Consider the following 20,219-nt stretch of genomic DNA (forward strand, 5'->3'; position numbering starts at 1 on the left):
GGAAAATTGGATTTCCACGTGCAGAATCATGAAGCAAGACCTCTACCTTTCACCTTACACAAAAATTCACTCAACATGGATTAAAGACTTAAATCTACAACCTGACACCATCAAATTATTAGAGAGCATTGGAAAAACCCTGCAAGATATAGGTACCAGCAATGACTTCTTGGAAAACACCCCAGAAGCACAGGCAGTCAAAGCCAAAATTAACATTTGGGATTGCATCAAATTGAGAAGTTTCTGTACTGCAAAAGAAACAGTCAGGAGAGTGAAGAGACGACCGACAGAATGGGAAAATATATTTGCAAACTATGCAACTGAGAAAGGGTTGATAACCAGAATCTATAAAGAAATCAAGAAACTCCACAACATCAAAGCAAACAACCCACTTAAGAGATGGGCCAAGGACCTCGATAGACATTTTACAAAAGAGGAAATCCAAATGGCCAACAGACACATGAAAAAATGTTTAAGATCACTAGCAATCAGGGAAATGCAAATCAAAACCACAATGAGGTTCCACCTCACCCCAGTTAGAATGGCTCATATGCAGAAATCTACCAACAATAGATGCTGGAGAGGATGTGGGGGAAAAGGGACACTAACCCACTGTTGGTGGGAATGCAAATTGGTTAAGCCACTATGGAAGTCAGTCTGGAGATTCCTCAGAAACCTGAATATAACGCTACCATTCAACCCAGCCATCCCCCTCCTTGGAATTTACCCAAAGGAAACGAAATTGGCAAACAAGCTGTCTGCACATAAATAAATATTTTTAAAATAAAAAACAGAAGTTATCCCACAGTGGGCATTTAGAAGAACAGTTGTTGCTTGGGACACCTGCATCCCCTATCAGAATACCGGGGTTTGAGTCCCAGCTCCACTTCCAATTCTAACTTCCTGCTAATGTATATCCTGGGAGGCAGCAGGTCATGGCTCAAGTACTTGCATTCCTGCTACCCACATGGGAGATCCAGATTGAGTTCTGGGATCTTGACTTTGGCCTGGCCTGGCACAACTGTTTTGGGCATTTAAGGAGTAAACCAGCAAATGGGTGATCTCTTTGTCTGTGTCTGTCTTTCAAATAAAAATTGTTTTGAAGATTTATTTATTTGAAAGGCAGAGGAGAGAGAGAGAGAGAGAAATCTTCCATCTGCTGATTCAATCCTCAAATGGCCAGGCAGGCTGGGCTGGACCAGGTTGAAGCCATGCACCAGGAACTCCATTCAGTTCTTCCAAGCTGGTGATGGAGTAGCAGTGACTCGAACTGATGCTCAGATGGAATGCCAGCATCGTAGGCAGTGGCTTAATCCACTGTGCCACAACGCTGGCCCCTCAAATAAGTCTTTGTAAACAGTAAAAATTTTAAAAATAAAAGTTATTTTACTTAACCTTCATAATGACCCTATGACAAGTCTCATTAATGCCAATTTTTCTATAAGTAATAGCATAAAGTTAACATGTTCCAGAGCTGAGACCAAATTTAGATTTGACTATGAAATCCATGCTCCTTCTGCTTTATAGTTTTTGATTTAATGAAGGTCTTTTTATGATAAGTAGTAGAAGTATTTTAAATTAACAGAGATAAATTTTCCTGCTCGATCCCTATCACAACCAGAGTTTCGGCAATGCTACAAAGCAAAAGAGAGTTGGAGGCTGTGTAGGAAGTTAAAGTGCCCCCTTGGGATGCCCACATCCCATATCAGAGTACTGAGGTTCAAGCCCCAGATACATGGCTTCTGATCCAGCTTCCTGCTAATGCACCCAGGAGGCAGCAGATGATGGCCTAGATACTTGGGTTCCTGTTGCCTGTTTGGGAGACCCAGTTGATGCTTCTGTTGCAGACATTTGGGGAGTGAACCAGAAAATGGAATCTCTCTCTTCTTTGTCTTTCTCTCTATCTCTGTCACTTTGCCTTTCAAATAATAAATGAGTAAATCTTCAAAAAAAAACAAAGAAATTTGATATTTGAAAAAAATATTTCCTATATTTGCTAAGTTTAATCACACTATAATACTCCAGAATTCCCATTCAAGGTCGTTGTTATTTGTTATTCTATAATATTTGTAACCATTTCATCTTTAGTCAAAAGAGCATAAACACAATTTTAAAAGTAAATAAGGGCCGGCGCCGCGGCTCACTAGGCTAATCCTCCGCCTAGCGGCGCCGGCACACCGGGTTCTAGTCCCGGTTGGGGCACCGGATTCTGTCCCGGTTGCCCCTCTTCCAGGCCAGCTCTCTGCTGTGGCCAGGGAGTGCAGTGGAGGATGGCCCAGGTGCTTTGGCCCTGCACCCCAAGGGAGACCAGGAAAAGCACCTGGCTCCTGGCTCCTGCTATCGGATCAGTGCGGTGCGCCGGCCACAGCGCGCTGGCCACGGCGGCCATTGGAGGGTGAACCAACGGCAAAGGAAGACCTTTCTCTCTGTCTCTCTCTCTCACTGTCCACTCTGCCTGTCAAAAAATAAAATAAATAAATAAATAAATAAATAAATAAAAGTAAATAAAATACATGTATGGTAATAATAGTAACAATGATAATAATATTAATGTTTCCTCTGTTCCATTCAGAACTTTGCTGAATGTAACACCAATGAAGCCGTCTCTGATTATCCTTTATAAAATTCAATTCTCTAGGAAGTAGGTACTCCTATTGTCCCTGATTTACTGATGAAAAAGTTAAAGCTCAAAGAGAATGAGTAACTTAACCTGCACAAAGTCACTTAGAGTCAGGTTTTGAAACAGGACAGTGTGACTCTATTCTTAAGCATTATGATACATGGCCTTCTATCTCAAATGTACTGAATACAACTAGTCTTCAAAAAATTCATGAAAATTCATATTATCAAAACACAACACATGGAGTTTTAAAATGTTTTTGCACTAAAATAAACTTATCTTTCAATTCAATTTTCCATAAACTTTTTGAGGTACCCTTACATATGCTGTGTTGGCCTCTGGAAGACTTATCTATTCCCACTTTCCCCATGATTCTGGTCTGTCAACTATAGTACTTCGTGAGCATGAACTGGAATTAATTGTAACTCTAACATGGGAAAATAAAGTAAGAACAGTCAGCATCCTTCCCTGGAATTTGCATCTGAATATTAGAATAAAGTGCTGTTGCATAGCTGGTAAAGCCGCCACCTGCAGTGCGGGCATCCCACATGGCTGCAGGTTCAGGTCCCCGCTGCTCCACTTCTAATTCAGCTCCCTGCTGTAGCCTGGGAAAGTGGTAAAGGATAGCCCCAGTCCTTGGGCCACTGCACCCGCATGGGAGACCAGGAGGAGGATCCTGGCTTCAGGTCAGCTCAGCTCCAGCTGTTGCAGCCATTGGGGAGACAGCCCGCAGATGGAAGGCCTCTCCCTCCCTCCCTCCCTCCCTCTCTCTCTTTGCCTCTCCTCTCCGTGTAACTCTGAGTTTCAAATAAATAAACAAATTTAAAAAAAAAAAAAGGCGGCCTAATCAGAACACGAACAAAAAATTAAACTTGGAAAGATGTACATAAATAAGGATTATGGAAAGAAGTATGAAGTAATCAATGAAAGAGAACAAATAATGAATCACCAAACAGACAACAGATTTAGGACAGGGATCATTTTTAGCAATGAGTCAAAGACAGCTGATGGCTACATAGGATCTCTAATAGCACAACACATCTTGCATGATTGCAAGTACTGAATATACTAAGAACAAGAAAAAAGGGGCTGGTGTTGTGGCACAGCATCCAATAAGAGCACCAGCTTAAGTACTGGGTTCTCTGCTTCCAATCTAGCTCCTTGTTAATGCACCTGGGAAAGCAGAAGATGGCTCAAGTCTTTGGGTCTCTAACGCCCACTTGGGAAAACTGGATGGAATTACTGGCTCCTGGTTTCTGCCTGGTTAGGCCTGACCATTGCAGCCATTTGAGGAGTGAACCTATGGATGCAAGATTGATTCTCTCTCTGACTCTCCCTCCCTTTGTAACTCTGCCTTTCAAATAAATAAATGAATCTTAAAAAAGAAGAAGAAGAAAAATCACTCACCTTGAAATTTTCTGTGATCAGAGTAAACAACTTGGTTGAATTCCCCACAACACAAGCAGTATTTGACATTATTATTTCCAAAGGTGATAAAATTTTGAGCTTAGTGATCACCTGAAATTGTTTGAATAATTATTTTAATAAATAATTTCTTAAATGTAAGTTTAGAAAGGTCTCTACAACAAAAGGATTCATATTTTTTCTGGGATAAGTAACTAAAATTAATTTGTAGATACCCAAAATTATAACTGTTCTAATTATATTTTTAATTAAATTGTATTTCTATGGGGATATGTGCAACATATATTTTTATATAATTACAAATCTAAAATATTATCATAAATATAGGCTATATTTACACAAAATGGTTTGTAACAACCATAGCTTTAAAAAATAACTTGCACTTAGCAAGTATACAGTCCCATAAGATTTTTAAAAATAAATTCTTCTACCATGAAAAAATATAAACATGTCCAATAGAATAACAATGAAGATACACCAGTATGGCCATGCTGGTACAGTTTAAAAGTTGAAGAGTACAGAAACACAGATGAGAAACATCTTCTTAAAATAAGATACATTTCTTAGAATTATTCCAGACATACAAATATGCAATTTCTTGAAACATTCCCGTTTTTAAAAATTTTTTTTCCTTTTCTTTTGATATTGTACATAAATGTAAGTAAAATGTCCATAGATAAATATAGCATGCAGTATTAATATAACCTAAGTATAAAATAAAAAAGGGCCAGCTTTGTAGCACAGCAAGTAAAGCTGCCTCCTGCAGTATTGGTATCCTATATGGGCCAGTTCATGCCCTGGCTGCTCCACTTCCATTCCAGCTCCCTGCTAATGGCCTGAGAAAAGCCGCAGAAAATAGGTCAAGTGTTTGGGCCCCTGCTACTGATGTAAGAGACCTGGAAGAAGCTCCTGGCTCCTGGCTTTGGCTTGGCCCAGTGCTGGCCGCTGCGACCTTCTAGGGAGTGAACTAATGGATGGAAGATCGCTTTGTCTCTCCCTCTCTCTCTCTCTCTAACTTTGACTTTCAAAATAAATAAATAAATATTTTTTTAAAAAAGTATAATGAAAATTAAGCAGTAGGAAAAGGAGGCCTACATCCTGGGAAACTATAAAAGGGAATTTGATGAATACATAATAAAGAGCAATAAAACAATATAAATTACATAGTAGCTCATCTCTTTAAAAAATAATTAAACTCAACAATTTTTTTTTTTTTTGACAGGCAGAGTGGACAGTGAGAGAGAGAGAGACAGAGAGAAAGGTCTTCCTTTGCCGTTGGTTCACCCTCCAATGGCCGCCGCGGCCAGAGCGCCGCGCTGATCCGATGGCAGAAGCAAGGAGCCAGGTGCTTATCCTGGTCTCCCATGGGGTGCAGGGCCCAAGCACCTGGGCCATCCTCCACTGCACTCCCTGGCCACAGCAGAGAGCTGGCCTGGAAGAGGTGCAACCGGGACAGAATCCGGCGCCCTGACCGGGACTAGAACCTGGTGTGCCAGCGCCGCAAGGCGGAGGATTAGCCTAGTGAGCCGCGGTGCTGGCCTCAACAATGTTTTAAAATACAGGTTTAAGAAGCAGACTACCTCTACCTGATATATCACAAAATTCTTATGACAATAACCCCAGTGGTACAAAATAATCATGAGTGATATGAAATAAAGGCGAAGTAAGAAGTGAAGGTAAGACCAATTTCTCTTAACTCTGGAAAAATAAAATTCAAATGCAGATGAGAGGAAGTAACCTTCTGGAAATAGCATTATCACATATATTACCTTTGGAATGAGTCCAGGATTAGGATTAATTTGAAGATATTAATTTTAGAAAATAATATTAATAACTTTGGGATAATCAAGTACCAGTAAGACTTACTTTTTAGAACAAAATGTATTCTAAAAATAAAAATCGAATAGAAAACACTTTTAATTTAAATATTCACAATGGAGTAATCATGAATAACTTAATCCAGAAAAAAGTAAATTAGAAAGCACTGCTTTGAAAATCTGCATGCTACCCACTAGATCAACCATTTTCTAAGATTATTAAAACTCACCTTTGCATATGTTGTGTTGTCTGCAAACTGGGATAATATAATCTGTGGGCTTTTTAAATCAATACTTGCCATTCCTATTTCACCTCTGGCAAGTCCTCTCCCTTCTACAACAGCTACAATAACTGATGGGGTATGTGCAGACACTGCGGAGGATGATGTAGCTGTTTAAAATTTTTAAATAAAGAAAAAATAAACATGAATAATCATTTCTAATTCTTTCTTTTATTTTTATTTATTTGAATGGTGGGGGAGGGGAAGTTAGAGAAGGGGAACAGAGACAGAGATCTCCCAACTATCAGCTCATCCTTAAAAATCCATAACAGTCAGGACTAGCCCAGAGTGGAGGCAGGAGCGGTGAACTCAATCCAGGTCTCACATATGGGTAGCATGGACCTAAGTAGCTGAGTTATTGACTTCTGCTTCCCAAGACATGCATTAGTAGGAAGCTAAAGTTAGAAATGGAGTTGGGACCCAAATGCAGGCACAAAAGGGATATTCCAAACAACATCTTAACCATTGCAGCAAATGGCTGTCCCTTATTTCTAATTCTCTAAGATCTCAAAGCACCCAGCCTATGACATGACTATTAATCTCAAAGAAATAATGTTTATTTTTCATTAATAAATAACTTTTCACTATCCAAAACAAATAAAATTTATCAAATTATTTTGTCAAAACTTCATACTTAGAAATAAGTATGAAGTTATACATTGTTATATGAAACTATACATTGTTACATGAAGTTACAAATTGTTTTGTATTTTATTGGAATATAGTCACAAAGGGAATATTGAAATTGCAATTAAAAAGCTTAGGTTATTTACATAACTATCATAAAAAAGCTATTTGTATTTGGGCAAGTTATTTCATAGGAAATAATCATAAATCATAAATTTCAAGTATTAATCATTATCCCTGTTTCAAGAACTGGCTATAAGGATCAAATTAGATTACTTGTATGAATGCATTATACGGAGATTAAACAGTATGTAACTATGAACTCCATTTATGAGATTCCTATATAATGTGGAAATAGAAATTACAATAAAGTATATTGCCTGCTATGTGCCAAAAATGTTTCAAGTTCATTGAATCAACTCATTGAACTGTCACAAAAACCTATCAAATACATACAGTCTTCCTTCATAAGATTTATAGTTCAACAAGGAAGAGAAACAATTAAAAGAGGAATATTAATAAAAAAGATGTATATATCAGCAAGACTTTACCTACACCTACAGGATCACAGGAGGATTTCTGAAAGACTATTTCATGGGAGGGGAACATCCAACCCATATAAAACCCACAGAATTATTTGGTCTGGCCCTGCCAAGGCAACCACAGGTGGTACTCAAAATTCAGTAAACCTAGAGCAGACTAATATAATTTTGTATAGTGTACAAATGATGTTATTAATATCCAAGTGGCCTTTGGCAAAAAAATGGTTCCCATCCCTGAATAACACTCAACTAAATGAACAGCAGAGAGTTTTCTAAGCAAAGGAAATAGCATATACAAATACCTGAGGGCAAAAGAGAAAGCACCATATTCAATGTACAAAAAATAAAATCTTAGAATGTTTAAAACATAGAATATGAGTACAAAAATGATATGAGATGATGCTAGAAAGACTGGCTAGAGCAATATCATGCAATTCCTCATAAACTATGTCAAGATATTTAAATTTACCTTAACAGAGTGGGGAGCCAAAAATTATTAGAAATAATAAAAGTGTGGCATGGTAGCCACACACATGGTTCAATTGTGTACCCCTCAAATTAATTTGTTAAAGCCCTGACCTCCATTATATCAGAATGTGATTATATTTGGAGACAGGGCCATTAAAGAGGAAATTAAGGCTAAATGGGGCCTTTAAGGTATGTCCTAAAAGAAGATATTTAATTTCACAAACAGAAGCACTATTTGAAGAGACCAGAAAAGAGTGGCCACCTGTAAGCCAAGTAGAGAAGCCTAAGAAATTAACCAGCAGGGACCAGCACCAGAATCCCATATAGGCACCAGTTCATGTCCCAGTAGCTCCTTTTCCACTGCAGCTCTCTACTTACCGCTGGGAAAGCAGAGGAGGATGGCCCAAGTGCTTGGGCCCCTGCACCCACATGGGAGAACCAGGAGAAGCTCCTGGCTTCGCATCAGCCCAGCTCCGACTATTGCAGCCATTTAGGGAATGAACCAACAGATAGCAGTGCGCACGCACGTGCAATCTCTCTCTCTCTTCCTCTGTCTGTAACTGCCTCTCAAATACATACATACATACATACATCAATAAATCAATAAATCAAACCTGCCAACACCTTGATCTTGAACTTATGGCCTTCAGAATTGTAAAAAAGGAAGGAAGGAAGGAAGGAAGGAAGGAAGGAAGGAAGGGAGGGAGGGAGGGAGGGAGGGAGGGAGGGAGGGAGGGAGGGAGGGAGGGAGGGAGGGAAACCTTTCTGTTAAGTCAACTGCTCTGTGACATTTTATGATAGCAACTCCAAACAAATATAGTGGCTGACTATAAAAATAAATTATATTTCTACATATCAGCCATAAACATTTATAAAAATTAAGTTTAAATGATACTATAATAGGAGATGGCATTGTGGTACAGCAAGGTAAACCACTGCTTGTAACACCAGCATTTCAAAGCAGGGCATTGGTTTGAATCCCAGTTGCTTTGCTTCCAATCCAGTTCTCTGCTAATGTGACTGGAAAAGCAGCAGATGATGGCTTAAATACTTGGGCCTCTGCCACCAAAGTACAAGAACTGGATTGAGTTGCTGGCTCCTGGCTTCATTCTGACCTAGCCCTGGCCACTACAGGTATCTGGGGAGTGAACAAACAAATGGAAAAATTGATATTTCTCTTTCCCTCTCTCCATCCCTGTCTGTCACTCTGCCTTTCAAATAAATGAGTAAGTCTTTGGGGTCGTCATTGTCACACAAAAGGTAAAGCCACCACCTGTGGTGCCAGCATCCCTTATGAGCACTGGCTTGAGTCCTGGCTGTTCCAGTTCCAATCCAGCTCCCTGCTAATGTGCCTGAGAAAGCTGCAGAAGATAGCCCAAGTGCTTGGGCCCTGGCACCCACATGGGAGATCCAGAAGAAGCTCCTGGCATCCAATTGGCCCAGCTCTGGCCATTGTGGTCACTTTGGAAATGAACCAGCAGATTAAGATCTCTATCTTTCCTTGCTCTATCTTTGCCCTTCAAATAAATCTTAAAAAAAATAAAAATCTTTAAAAAAAAAATATAGGATAGGTACAAAAAAAGATACCATAGCAACAAATTCAACAAAAATACATAAAACTTGTATATAAGAAATTATTAAAATTTTATGGAAAGCAGTAAATAAGACTTGAGTAAATGGAGATGTATCCCATACTCATGGATAGAAAGACCCATCATGGGCTCAGGTTCTAGTCCCAGCTGCCCCTCTTCCAATCCAGCTCTCTGCTATGACCTAGGAAAGCAGTAGAGGATGGCCCAAGTCCTTGGGCCCCTGCACCCACATGGGAGACCAGGAGGAAGCACCTGGCTCCAGGCTTTGGATCGGCGCAGCTCCAGCCATTGTGGCCATCTGGGAAGTGAACCAACAGAAGGAAGAGCTCTCTCTCTGTCTTTCCCTCTCACTGTCTGTAACTATACCTCTCAAATAAATAAATAAAATCTTTAAAAAAATAAAAAGGAAGAAAGACCCATCGTTTCAATTCTAACAGGATCTATTGAGGGGTCTGGCACTGTGGCACAGTGGGTTAAGCCACCATCTGCAGTGCTGAGATCCCATATAGGCACTGATTTGAGTTCTGGTTGATCCACTTCTGACCCAACCCTGCTAATGTGCCTGGGAAAGCAGTGGAAGATGGCCCAAGTGCTTGGACCCCCATACCCACACAAAACCCAGAAAAAGCTCCTGGCCCCTGGCTTTGGCCTGGCTCAGCCCTGGCCAATGCAGTCATCTGGCCAGTGAGCTAGCTAGCAACATCTCTCTTTGCCTCTCCCTCTAATTCTGACTTTCAAATAAGTAAATGAATCTTTTTTTAAAAAAAAGGATCTACTGATTCAGTTAAAATATAACTTCAACCAAAAGCTCAATATATTTTTTGGTAGAACTTTATAAGTTGGCCCAAAATTTATATGCAAGAGCAAAAGGACAAGAAGTCAGACTCTTCTGAAGAAGAATGTAGTAAAGGCTGTTGCTGTGGTGCATTGGGTTAAGCCATTGATTGTGATGCCAGCTTTTTAGAGGTAGTGCCAGTTTAAGTCTCGGCTGTTGTCGCTCCCCCTCTTCGTGGAGGAACGACACAGGACCCTGCGCTGTTCTTTTGTCTGCTCGGCCCTCCCCGGGTTTGCTGCTGGTCCTTCCCGGGTTGGCTACCATCCTTCCACCTCCGTGGCAGGGCGGTTCCCCCGGCCACTTTCCCCACTTCCGCGGGGGAGCGGCACACCACCGGCCGGCTCTCTCGGGGGCTGCTCAGGTGTTCCTTCAGATAGATGTTCCTGGTGCATGTTGTCTCTCTCCTCCTTTATAGTCCTCTTCCACCAATCCCAACTCTGCTACCCACATGCCGAGTACGCTGCTCTCCTCCAATCAGGAGCAGGTCCTACAGTTTATTGGTTGAACTGGAGGCAGCTGTGTAGAAGCTGTTTACTCCTCTCCCAGCGCCATGTGGGAGAGCAGATGCATAGAATAAGTCTTAATTCCAGTAACTTAGTCTAGTCCGAGTTGCTCCCCACAATTCCCCCTTTTTTTTACTTTTGGCATTGATACGCGCCTGTCTTCGGTGCCCCGCGGCACACACTCTGCTCTGCTTGCTAGAGTTGCCCACAGGTGCTTACAAGCCCTACCAGTCAGGCAAACCGAGTCCGGGTCCTCTCTTCGCCATGTTGTGAGGAGGTTTTTAGGCGCTGATGCGTGCTTGTGTTCGGTGCCCTGCAGCGCATGCTCTGCTCTGCTAGAACTGCCTGCAGGTGCTTAGAAGCCCTACCAATCAGGCAAACCGAATCTGAGCCTTCTCATTGCCGTATTGTGGGGAGACTTATTGATGTTGATTCGTGCCTATCTTCGGTGACCTGCAGCTCATACTCTGGTCCAGCTGCCTGCTGGTGCTTATTGCCTAATCAGGCAGACCGAATCCAAGCTCTCTCATTGCCATGTTGTGGGGAGGCCTTATTTTTCTCTATTTCTCTATCTCCGGGCATTCCTATTTCTCCTATTTTACTTCTATCTACCAGCATTCCTATTTCTCTCATTTTACTTCTATACTTCTGTTTCTCTTATCCCCGCGGCTTCCCGGCGCCTGCCCTGAGGCGGCTTCTCGACTTCGTGCGCACTCCGCGGTCTCCACGCCCCTTCGCGCCCGCACCACGGCCCTGCGCCAGCCCTGCACTTCCTATCTATTTGCGCCTCGTGCGCTCTCCCCACTTGTGCCCCGCGTGCTCTCTCTGTGCTCGGCGGCTTCCGCGAATCACACAGCCTAGCTCACGTTTCCGCTTCTTGGTTTTCAGTCTAAGTTCCCCGGGCTAACCTGGCGAAATCCAACCTAGCCTACGTCTCCACCTTTCGGTTTGGCTTCCCGTCTTTTGCTCCCAGGGCTAATCTGACGGATTCCAACCTGGCTTACGCGTCTCCGCCTCTGGTTTTAGCTTTTCGCCTTTTGCTCCCCAGGCTGACTTGACGAATCCCAACATAGCTTACGTCTCCGCCTCAGCCTGCCCCCGCAGCTTCATTTTCCCTAACATTTTTCTCTACCCGGTATGTTTCCTAACTTTTCTTCCAACAATATTCCCCTCTCATTTCTCCTGGCTTCTCCCCACAGTCCGTATCCGAGTCTAAGTTTCTTCTAGGTTTCACTTTCGCTTTCAATCTCCTAGCTTCCCCGCCACAGTCCGCATCCGAGTCTATGTTTCCTCCAGCTTTCACTTTCGCTTTCAATCCTAACTTCTTCCGGCACTTCTTTCGTCCGGCTTTTCCCTAGGCTCTTCCCTAGTCTCTCTCTCCGGTATTTTCCCACTTCTTCCCGCTTCTTCCCTCCTAGGTTTCCTATCCGAGTCACGGCACCATTATGTTGCTCCCCCTCTTCGTGGAGGAGCGACACTAAACCCTGCCTAGGCTTCCTATCCGAGTCACGGCACCATTATGTCGCCCCCCCTCTTCGCGGAGGAACGACACAGGACCCTGTGCTGTTCTTTTGTCTGCTCGGCCCTCCCCGGGTTTGCTGCTGGTCCTTCCCGGGTTGGCTACCATCCTTCCACCTCCGTGGAAGGGCGGTTCCCCCGGCCACTTTCCCCACTTCCGCGGGGGAGCGGCACACCGCCGGCCGGCTCTCTTGGGGGCTGCTCAGGTGTTCCTTCAGATAGATGTTCCTGGTGCATGTTGTCTCTCTCCTCCTTTATAGTCCTCTTCCACCAATCCCAACTCTGCTACCCACATGCCGAGTACGCTGCTCTCCTCCAATCAGGAGCAGGTCCTACAGTTTATTGGTTGAACTGGAGGCAGCTGTGTAGAAGCTGTTTACTCCTCTCCCAGCGCCATGTGGGAGAGCAGATGCATAGAATAAGTCTTAATTCCAGTAACTTAGTCTAGTCCGAGTTGCTCCCCACAGGCTGTTCCACTTCCGATTAAGCTTCCTGCTAACATACCTGGTAAGGCAGCAGAAGATGGCCCAGAAGATGGGGGTCTTTGACACCCATGTGGGAGACCTAGATGAAGCTGGAGACTCGTGGCTTTGGCCTGGCCCAGACCTAACTGTTGCAACCACTTGTGGAATAAACTAGCGGATGAAAGATTTTTATTTTCCTCTCTCTCTCTCTCTCTCTACATGTCTCTCCCTCTTGTCACTTTGTCTTTCGAGTAAATAACTCTTAGAAACAAAAAAAGAAGTGATATATTAGTTTATTACTGTAATGAAATGTCTGAGGCAAGCTGCTTTATAAAGAGAAAGCATTTGTTTAGCTCACAGTTTTGGAGGTTGAAAGTCCAAGCATCATGGGGCAGACTTGTAAGCTAGGAAGCAGAGAAGGGCTGGACCCAAATCCAGGCTTTTAATTTACCTTCTGATGATACCTCCTCCCCACTATGACTTAAGAACCTCCCACTAGATCCCACGTATATCAAATACCATACTGGGATTAAGTTTCTACCCTTTTGATATTGTTATCTTTTGACTTTGAGGTTTCTACTTGAGGTCAGATGCCAAATCATACTCAAACCATGGCATTCCACTCATGGCCCCATGAAACTTAGGTCCTTCTCACATACAAGATTCCATCCCCAGAGGTTCCAAAGTCTTAACTCAGTCCACCAGTAATTCAAAAGCCCAAAATTGTATCTGACACTCAAGGAACTCTTTCATTTCTGAGCCCTTGCATGATCAAAAACAAGTAATATATTTTCAAGATAGGCACAGAGTACATATATTCCTATTATAAAAAGGTAAAACAGGAATACTTGGCCCAAATCAAGATAGAAACCTAACAGGGAAAACATTAAATCATTTTTTAAAGTTTTTTAAATTTATTTCTTTGAAAGGTAGAGTTACCAACAGGAGGGGAGACAGACAGAAAGGTCTTCCATCTACTGGTTTATTCTCCAGATGGCTGCAATGGCCAGAGCTGGGCTGATCTAAAACCAGGATCCAGGAGCTTCTTCTGGGTCTCCCACACAACTCCATTGGCACAAGCACTTGGGCCATCTTCTATTGCTTTCCCAGGCCATAAGCTGGATAGGAAGAAGAGCAGCCGGAACACAAACTGATGCCCATGTGGGATGCTGGCACCACAGGAGGAGACTTAGTCTATTACACCACAGCACAGGGCCCCAAACATTAAATCTTAAAGCTTGATGACTGCCATGCAGGGCACATTGTGGTGGGGGATGGGCTACCAAGAGCGTGGGAAACCATGCCCCACAGCTTCGCTGACTGTAACGCAGGCTTTAGTTCCTATAAATTCGAGTTATCATCCCTGCAACTATCCCAGGAGGGTGTTGCACATTGGTAGTACAGAGCTGCAATGGCAGTCCTGCCCCTGCAGCTCAATTAGCCTTGGTGAAAAGTGTCTATGGCTCCAACTCCTTATTTCCAGTTGGCATTGCCCTAGTTAAGGCTCTCCACCTCTGTGACAATTCCCTATCTGGGCCCTGAGGATGTCTAAGACATTCTTTAAAATCTAAGTGGAGGGCCAGCGCTGTGGTACAGCCGGTAACGCCCTGGCCTGATGTGCCGGCATCCCACCCGGCTGCTCTACTTTCCATCAAGCTCTCTGCTATGGCCTGAGAAAGCAGGAGAAGATGGCCCAAGTTCGTGTGCCCCTTCCCCCATGTAGGAGACCCGGAAGAATCTCTTGGCTCCTGGCTTCAAAACGGCACAGCTCCAGCCATTGTGGCCATCTGGAGAGTGAACCAGCAGATGGAAGACCTCTCTCTCTCTCTGCCTGTCATCCTCTCTCTGTGTAACTCTTTCAAATAAATAAATAAATCTTTAAAGAGACAGCGAGAGCGAGAACACTCTACCTTGCCTCCCAGGCATTCCTTTGAAATCTTGATGGAAGCTTCCATTACCCCATAATTCTTTGTGCATGCTTGCAAAATCAGCAACATGGATGACATCAAGTTCTGCTACTGCATGCGTTGTATTTAGGTTCACTTCAGCCACAGCTACAGTAGTCTTGCAGCACTTAGCTAGCAACCCAGAAAGAATCAGAGCTGGTCCTAAGAAAGCAGGGTGCCCTAGAGCTTTTTCCTGAAGGTATTCTGCTCTTGAAAATCTTTGAAACAAATTTTTACTTTTAAACCTGTGATCCCGTGATGGCAGCAATGGCCTTGAAGATTTTTGAGATGCCCTCTAGGTCTCTTATAAATTGTTCCCATGGTTCAGCAGTGTTAATATCTTTACCAAGTGGCTGCTCAACCAATACTTTCCTTGGCTATACACCTTTACCAGCTTTTTCACTTGGTTCCTAGCCAGACTGTGAATTTTCCAAATAGTTTTTACGCTGATACTTTTTTCTCTTGATTTTCACTGTAAAATTGACTAAAAGTGGCCAATAATACCCATACTGCAGCTTTAACACTTTGTTTCCTTGAAATTTCTTCTGCCAAATGAATACCTTAGTTTATCACCTAAATTCAGTCTCCCAAAAGCATCAAGGCATGGACACAATACAGCCAGGTTCCCTGCTGTAACAAGGGTGTCCCTTAATTGAATTCCCAATGGAATCTTCATTTTCATCTGAAACATCATCAGCAAGGCCTTTTACTGTCCACATTTCTATCAGGATTCAAGTCCTCTCAGCCCTTACCAGAACTACCCATAAAGCTCCAGTTATAGCATCATAGGCATTATCTAATCTCCTCTCCCAAACTCTTCCAATCATTTCTGATAAACTAATTCCAAAAGGCTCTTCCACAACACCATTACTCAGTACCAATTTTTTGAATTAGCTTGTTGTTACTACAACAAAATACCTGAGGAAACTAACTTTATAAAGACAAAAGTTTTATTTAGATTTGGAGATCCAGTCCAAGATAAAGCAGCCCTATTTGTCTGGCCTCTAATGAGGACAGTGGATAGCAACAACAAAGTGAATGTGGAAGAGGATCACTCAACAATCCAGGAAGCAGAGAGAGAGAGAGAGAGACAGGTTGAGCTTTTAAACAACCTCTCACGTGAACAAACATTTTGAGGGCATGCCCCCAACAAGATTCCATAAGCCAACTCCTAAAAATTTGGCATCCCCAAGTCTTTAACAAGGATTTTTGGAAAACTCCCAAACTAGTATTCCGCTAGTATTCACCAAGTGGTAGCCAGTGGCTTGTGAAGGGTTAGAGTAGGAGGGTTGTCCTACCGGAAAGCAAGACTTTTTATGGGGGCAGATGTTATATGCAATGGGTTAAGACACTGCTTGGGAAACCCCCATCTCTTATCTGAATGCCTGATTCAAGTCCCAGTTACTCTGCACTTCCAATCCAGATTATTGCTAATGTACCTAGGAAATAGCAGATGATCAACCAAATACTTGGGTTCCTGAAACCCATGTGGAAGACCATGATGGAGTTCCTGACTCCTGGATATGGCCTGTCCCAATCCTAGCTGTTATAGACATTTGAGGACTGAACCAGCAAATGGAAAATCTCTCTCTCTGTCACTCTGTCATTTCTTTCAAATCAATCTTTAAAAAATTTCTTAGTGGCTGGTGCTGTGGCTCAGCGGGTTAAAGCCTTGGCCTGAAGCACTGGCATCCCATATGGATGCTGGTTCTAGTCCTGGCTGCTCCACTTCCAATCCAGCTCTCTGCTATGGCCTGGGAAAACAGTTAAAGATGGCCCAAGTAGTCCTTGGTCCCCTGTACCCATGTGGGAGACCCAGAAGAAGCTCCTGGCTCCTGGCTTCAGATAGGCGCAGCTCCGGCCATTGCAGCCATCTGGGGAGTGAACCAGCGGATGGAAGACCTCTCTCTCTCTCTGTCTCTACCTTTCTCTGTAACTCTTTCAAATACATAAAATAATAATTTAAAAAATTTCTTATATAAAATGGAAAACTTTACTGTGTCAAAATGGTTAAAATAATGCAGGCCTGCATTTATTAACAAACAGCATCAGAAACTACCTAGCTTCAAATTATGGATATGGGTAAATTTATATACCTTTGAATCATCCATGTCAGTTATAGTTTAATAATTTATTATTTTTTGAGATAACATATTTTTATTTTACCTTATAGTCAAAGTCTTATTGGTGCCATCAAATAAAGAGCCCAACAAATAAAAAATTTAAAAAAAAAAAATCACAGTTGAGCAGGAAAATAGGCATTGGGGTATACATACATAATAATTAAAGATAATTTCAAATGAACTTAACCTTCTTAAATTATAACTTACAAAACTTTAAAGGTTTCAAAAGATCAGTGAGGTTAATTTTTGACTCATTTTACCTGAATATCCTACTTGCGGTGTCCAAGTTTTATACCCCTGTCTTTGCTGATTTCCAGCAGGGAATGGAGTTTTAAGTACTTGAGGATACTTAGTATCTGGTGCAGAGGATGAGCTTGTACCAAAAGTAAAATTTGATGCAACTGCATTTTCCACATAAGACTTTTTGTTTCCAAAGTATGAACCTGAATTTGAAAAATTAATTACTAATGGATTAGAATTATACAATTATATATTAATTCCTATTATTTATATCATGTTACTTACCATAAAATGTCATCTGATAATTTTTTAAGTATGACAAAATGACAAATTTAATGACATTGATAATCTTTTACTAAAATACATTAATATGGCTTTTGCATCTCAATTTCACTGATTACTCTTGCAAAATCCTAAATTACCTTTTAATCTTTAAATACACACCAATATGTTTAATTTCAAAGAATATACATAAACAGTCTAGCATAGTGTCTTGACACATGTTTGGGCTCTATGAAAACTCATTATTCTTATTTTCCTCAAAAAACTTTTAAGGTCAGTGTTGTGCAGATTAAGTTGCAGCTGCCAAAGCTGTCATTCCATATTGGAGTGCCAGCTGGAATCCTGGCTACTCTGCTTTGGACTGGCTTCCAGCTAATGGGCCTGGAAAGGCAGCAAACGGCCCAAACAACTTGGGTCCATACCACACATCTGGGAGACCAGGACAGAGTTTGGCCTGGCCCAGATCTCTCCCTTTCTTACAATTCCTGTCTTCCCATAACCACCATGGAATCTAATTTATTTCTCTGTATGGGTTCCAGCCGCAACCAATGACACACTCTATTTGGATAATTTGAGGAAGATTTGGTAAGAGAGTATTTACAAAGCTGTGGGCAGGGTGTAGGGGTTCAGTCATAAAGACGGATGCAGGAAAAAGACAAAATGTGCTCTATTAGCATCCTAGGCTTAAAGAGTTAAGCCCTTTCTTGAACCTTATGCACATTTCTTAGTTCTTCTCCTACTCCTTTAATCTCTATTTTACTGTATCTTCTTCATATTCTTCCTTTGATTCCAAATGTGCTGGTAACTTTCAAATCTGCATCCCCCATACAGTATACAGAATTGATTTCAGCTTTCCTAGATCGAGTCATTCACTATCTCAATCCTGTCGCAGAACCATTTTAAAGTGTTTTACCCACTCAGACCTATCAAATTCCAGGACACCCAGCTGCTGTCCTCCAACCAAGCCACAGCTGAACTCTGAGGTAAACGTCACCCCCATCTGCCCGCACTCCGCAGCTGAGCCGCAGCTGAAGGCCTCGCAAGCACGCCCGCCCGCCCGAGAACTCCTTGCCTTGAGCGGGCCCAGCGCTCCGAGGGCAGAGGAAGGTGCTGTTGCTGCTGCTCCTGTCGCCGGCGACTCCAGACGTGCCTGGCGGGGTGGACGCAGGGAAGGCCTGGCCCGAAGAGCGGCTCTGAGAAGCATCCTGGAGTCCCAAATTGTAGCGGGGACCCTGGGAGGCAGCCTCTCTCGACGACTGAGAAGCCGCAGGGGCGGAAGGCGAGGTTGAAGAGCTCTCACGTCTCAACATGCTCCCGAATTTCCCCCACAAACAAGGTTTGGGATCCCGTGCGCCACTTCGTAGAAGGCGGAAAGCCGCGCGCCGCAAAGAAAGGCGGGAAACCGCGAGCAGACGCACGAGGCTGCATGGCGCAGGCGCACAAGGTTCACAAATGTTCAGCGTTCCTACCGTAACCTTGGAACGTTGCTCTTGGCGGCGCCCAAGCCCATCACCTCGCACAAACTTAATCATATTTACCCTTCCTCAACCTGCAGGAGTCAGGCTAACGGAATTCTTCATTGCCCTCCAACACCTGTTTCGGTTATTTGCATGGGTTCCTATTTCCCTTATTGCGAAAAACATGCTTCTAATTTCCCGCTGCCACTAACAGTGAAAACATCTACTGCTCACATCTCAGGACAACCAACCTTACATTGGCCTTGGTTAAATGAGTATGTTTGTGGGCTTACAAGTTGCTTTTCAAAGACTCCTTCATCTCTAAATAGTACGCAAACAGATTTGTGCTAAGTGCGCAGAGAAATACAAGGTAAGGCCTCTTGGAAATTTAAGGCAGTTCGAAAAATCCCCAAGTTCTGCCTTGATTCCACAACCTTTATGGAGTAAATGTTTTTTTCCAAATACTGCAGTAGTATCAACTTTAAGGGATATTAAAACTGAACCACAACCCAGGTGAAGCCATGTATCCACAATATAGTTCACCTACCACCCATTGACCACAGACCTAAACTACTTTTAAAACTTTACTTGGGGTCCAGCACTGTAGCATGATAGGCAAGACAGCTGCCTGCAGGAAGAGCAACCCATGGAGTCTCGGCCGTGGCCTGGGAGGGCAGCACATTACCCGCAGTCCTGGGCCCCTGCAACTGCATCTGGGTACCTGGAAGAAGCTCCTGGCTTCTGAAGGATCGCGCAGCTCCAACAGTTGTGGCAATCTGGGGAGTAAGACTGCAGGTGGAAGACCTCTGCCTCTCAGATAAAAATCTTTGGGGGGGGGGGGGACACAACAACTTGGAAGGCAATTATTTTAGAGGCCCAAATGGCCCCAACTTTCCTGGCTGAAGAAGGGGCTTCTTCTGGGTCTCCCACACTGTGCATGGGCCAGAGCACTCATTCCCCCATTGCTCTCCCAGGTGCATTAACGGGGAGCTGGATCAGAAGCTGAGCAGCCAGTACTCCCAACTGGTGCCCATAACGGATGCCACTGTCAAAGGCAGCTTTACCTTCAATGCCAATGTGGGAAGGCTCCCTTAGTGATAAACACAGGGTGTTACTGCACCCTCAATAAAGATGTTCACAAAACACTTTTCATCATTTGTTCTAAAAAGTATCACCTATCAGTTCATTTCCCAAACACAAGCTTTAACTGGGCAATTTTGACAAAGTGCTAAACAAAAAGTACTCCAAACTGCAACCAATTAAGATAGTGAGCAAATTCAGCCCCTAGTCTGTAAACGCCCCCTAAACTAAAAAAAAATATGTATCTTCTACGTGGTTATTTTTATTTGAAAGGCTTGAGTGACAGAATACTTCCATCTGCTGGTTTAATCTCCCAAATGCATACAGAAGCCCAGAGAGCTGGGGCAGGCCAGATACAGGAGCCAAGAACTTCAATCGCATCTCACAGTGGCAGGAACT

At 42.9% G+C, this 20,219-nt stretch overlaps 1 protein-coding gene across 1 annotated transcript in view; it reads right to left on the bottom strand.

Annotated features, from left to right (window-relative positions):
• Positions 1-20,063, bottom strand: part of MSH4 (mutS homolog 4) — a 92,738-nt gene extending 72,675 nt beyond the window's left edge. The window contains exons 1-4 of the mRNA XM_070078240.1: positions 18,356-20,063; positions 17,022-17,204; positions 6,093-6,253; positions 4,028-4,138 (exon numbers count right to left, since the gene is read on the bottom strand). Coding sequence (XP_069934341.1) covers positions 4,028-4,138; positions 6,093-6,253; positions 17,022-17,204; positions 18,356-18,815 — 915 coding nt within the window. The 5' untranslated portion in view covers positions 18,816-20,063. The remainder of the gene's footprint in view (positions 1-4,027; positions 4,139-6,092; positions 6,254-17,021; positions 17,205-18,355) is intronic.
• Between the last annotated feature and the right edge of the window lie 156 nt (positions 20,064-20,219).

The sequence above is a fragment of the Oryctolagus cuniculus genome, chromosome 7 (genome assembly GCF_964237555.1).
Source record: "Oryctolagus cuniculus chromosome 7, mOryCun1.1, whole genome shotgun sequence".
Taxonomy (NCBI): Eukaryota; Metazoa; Chordata; class Mammalia; order Lagomorpha; family Leporidae; genus Oryctolagus; species Oryctolagus cuniculus.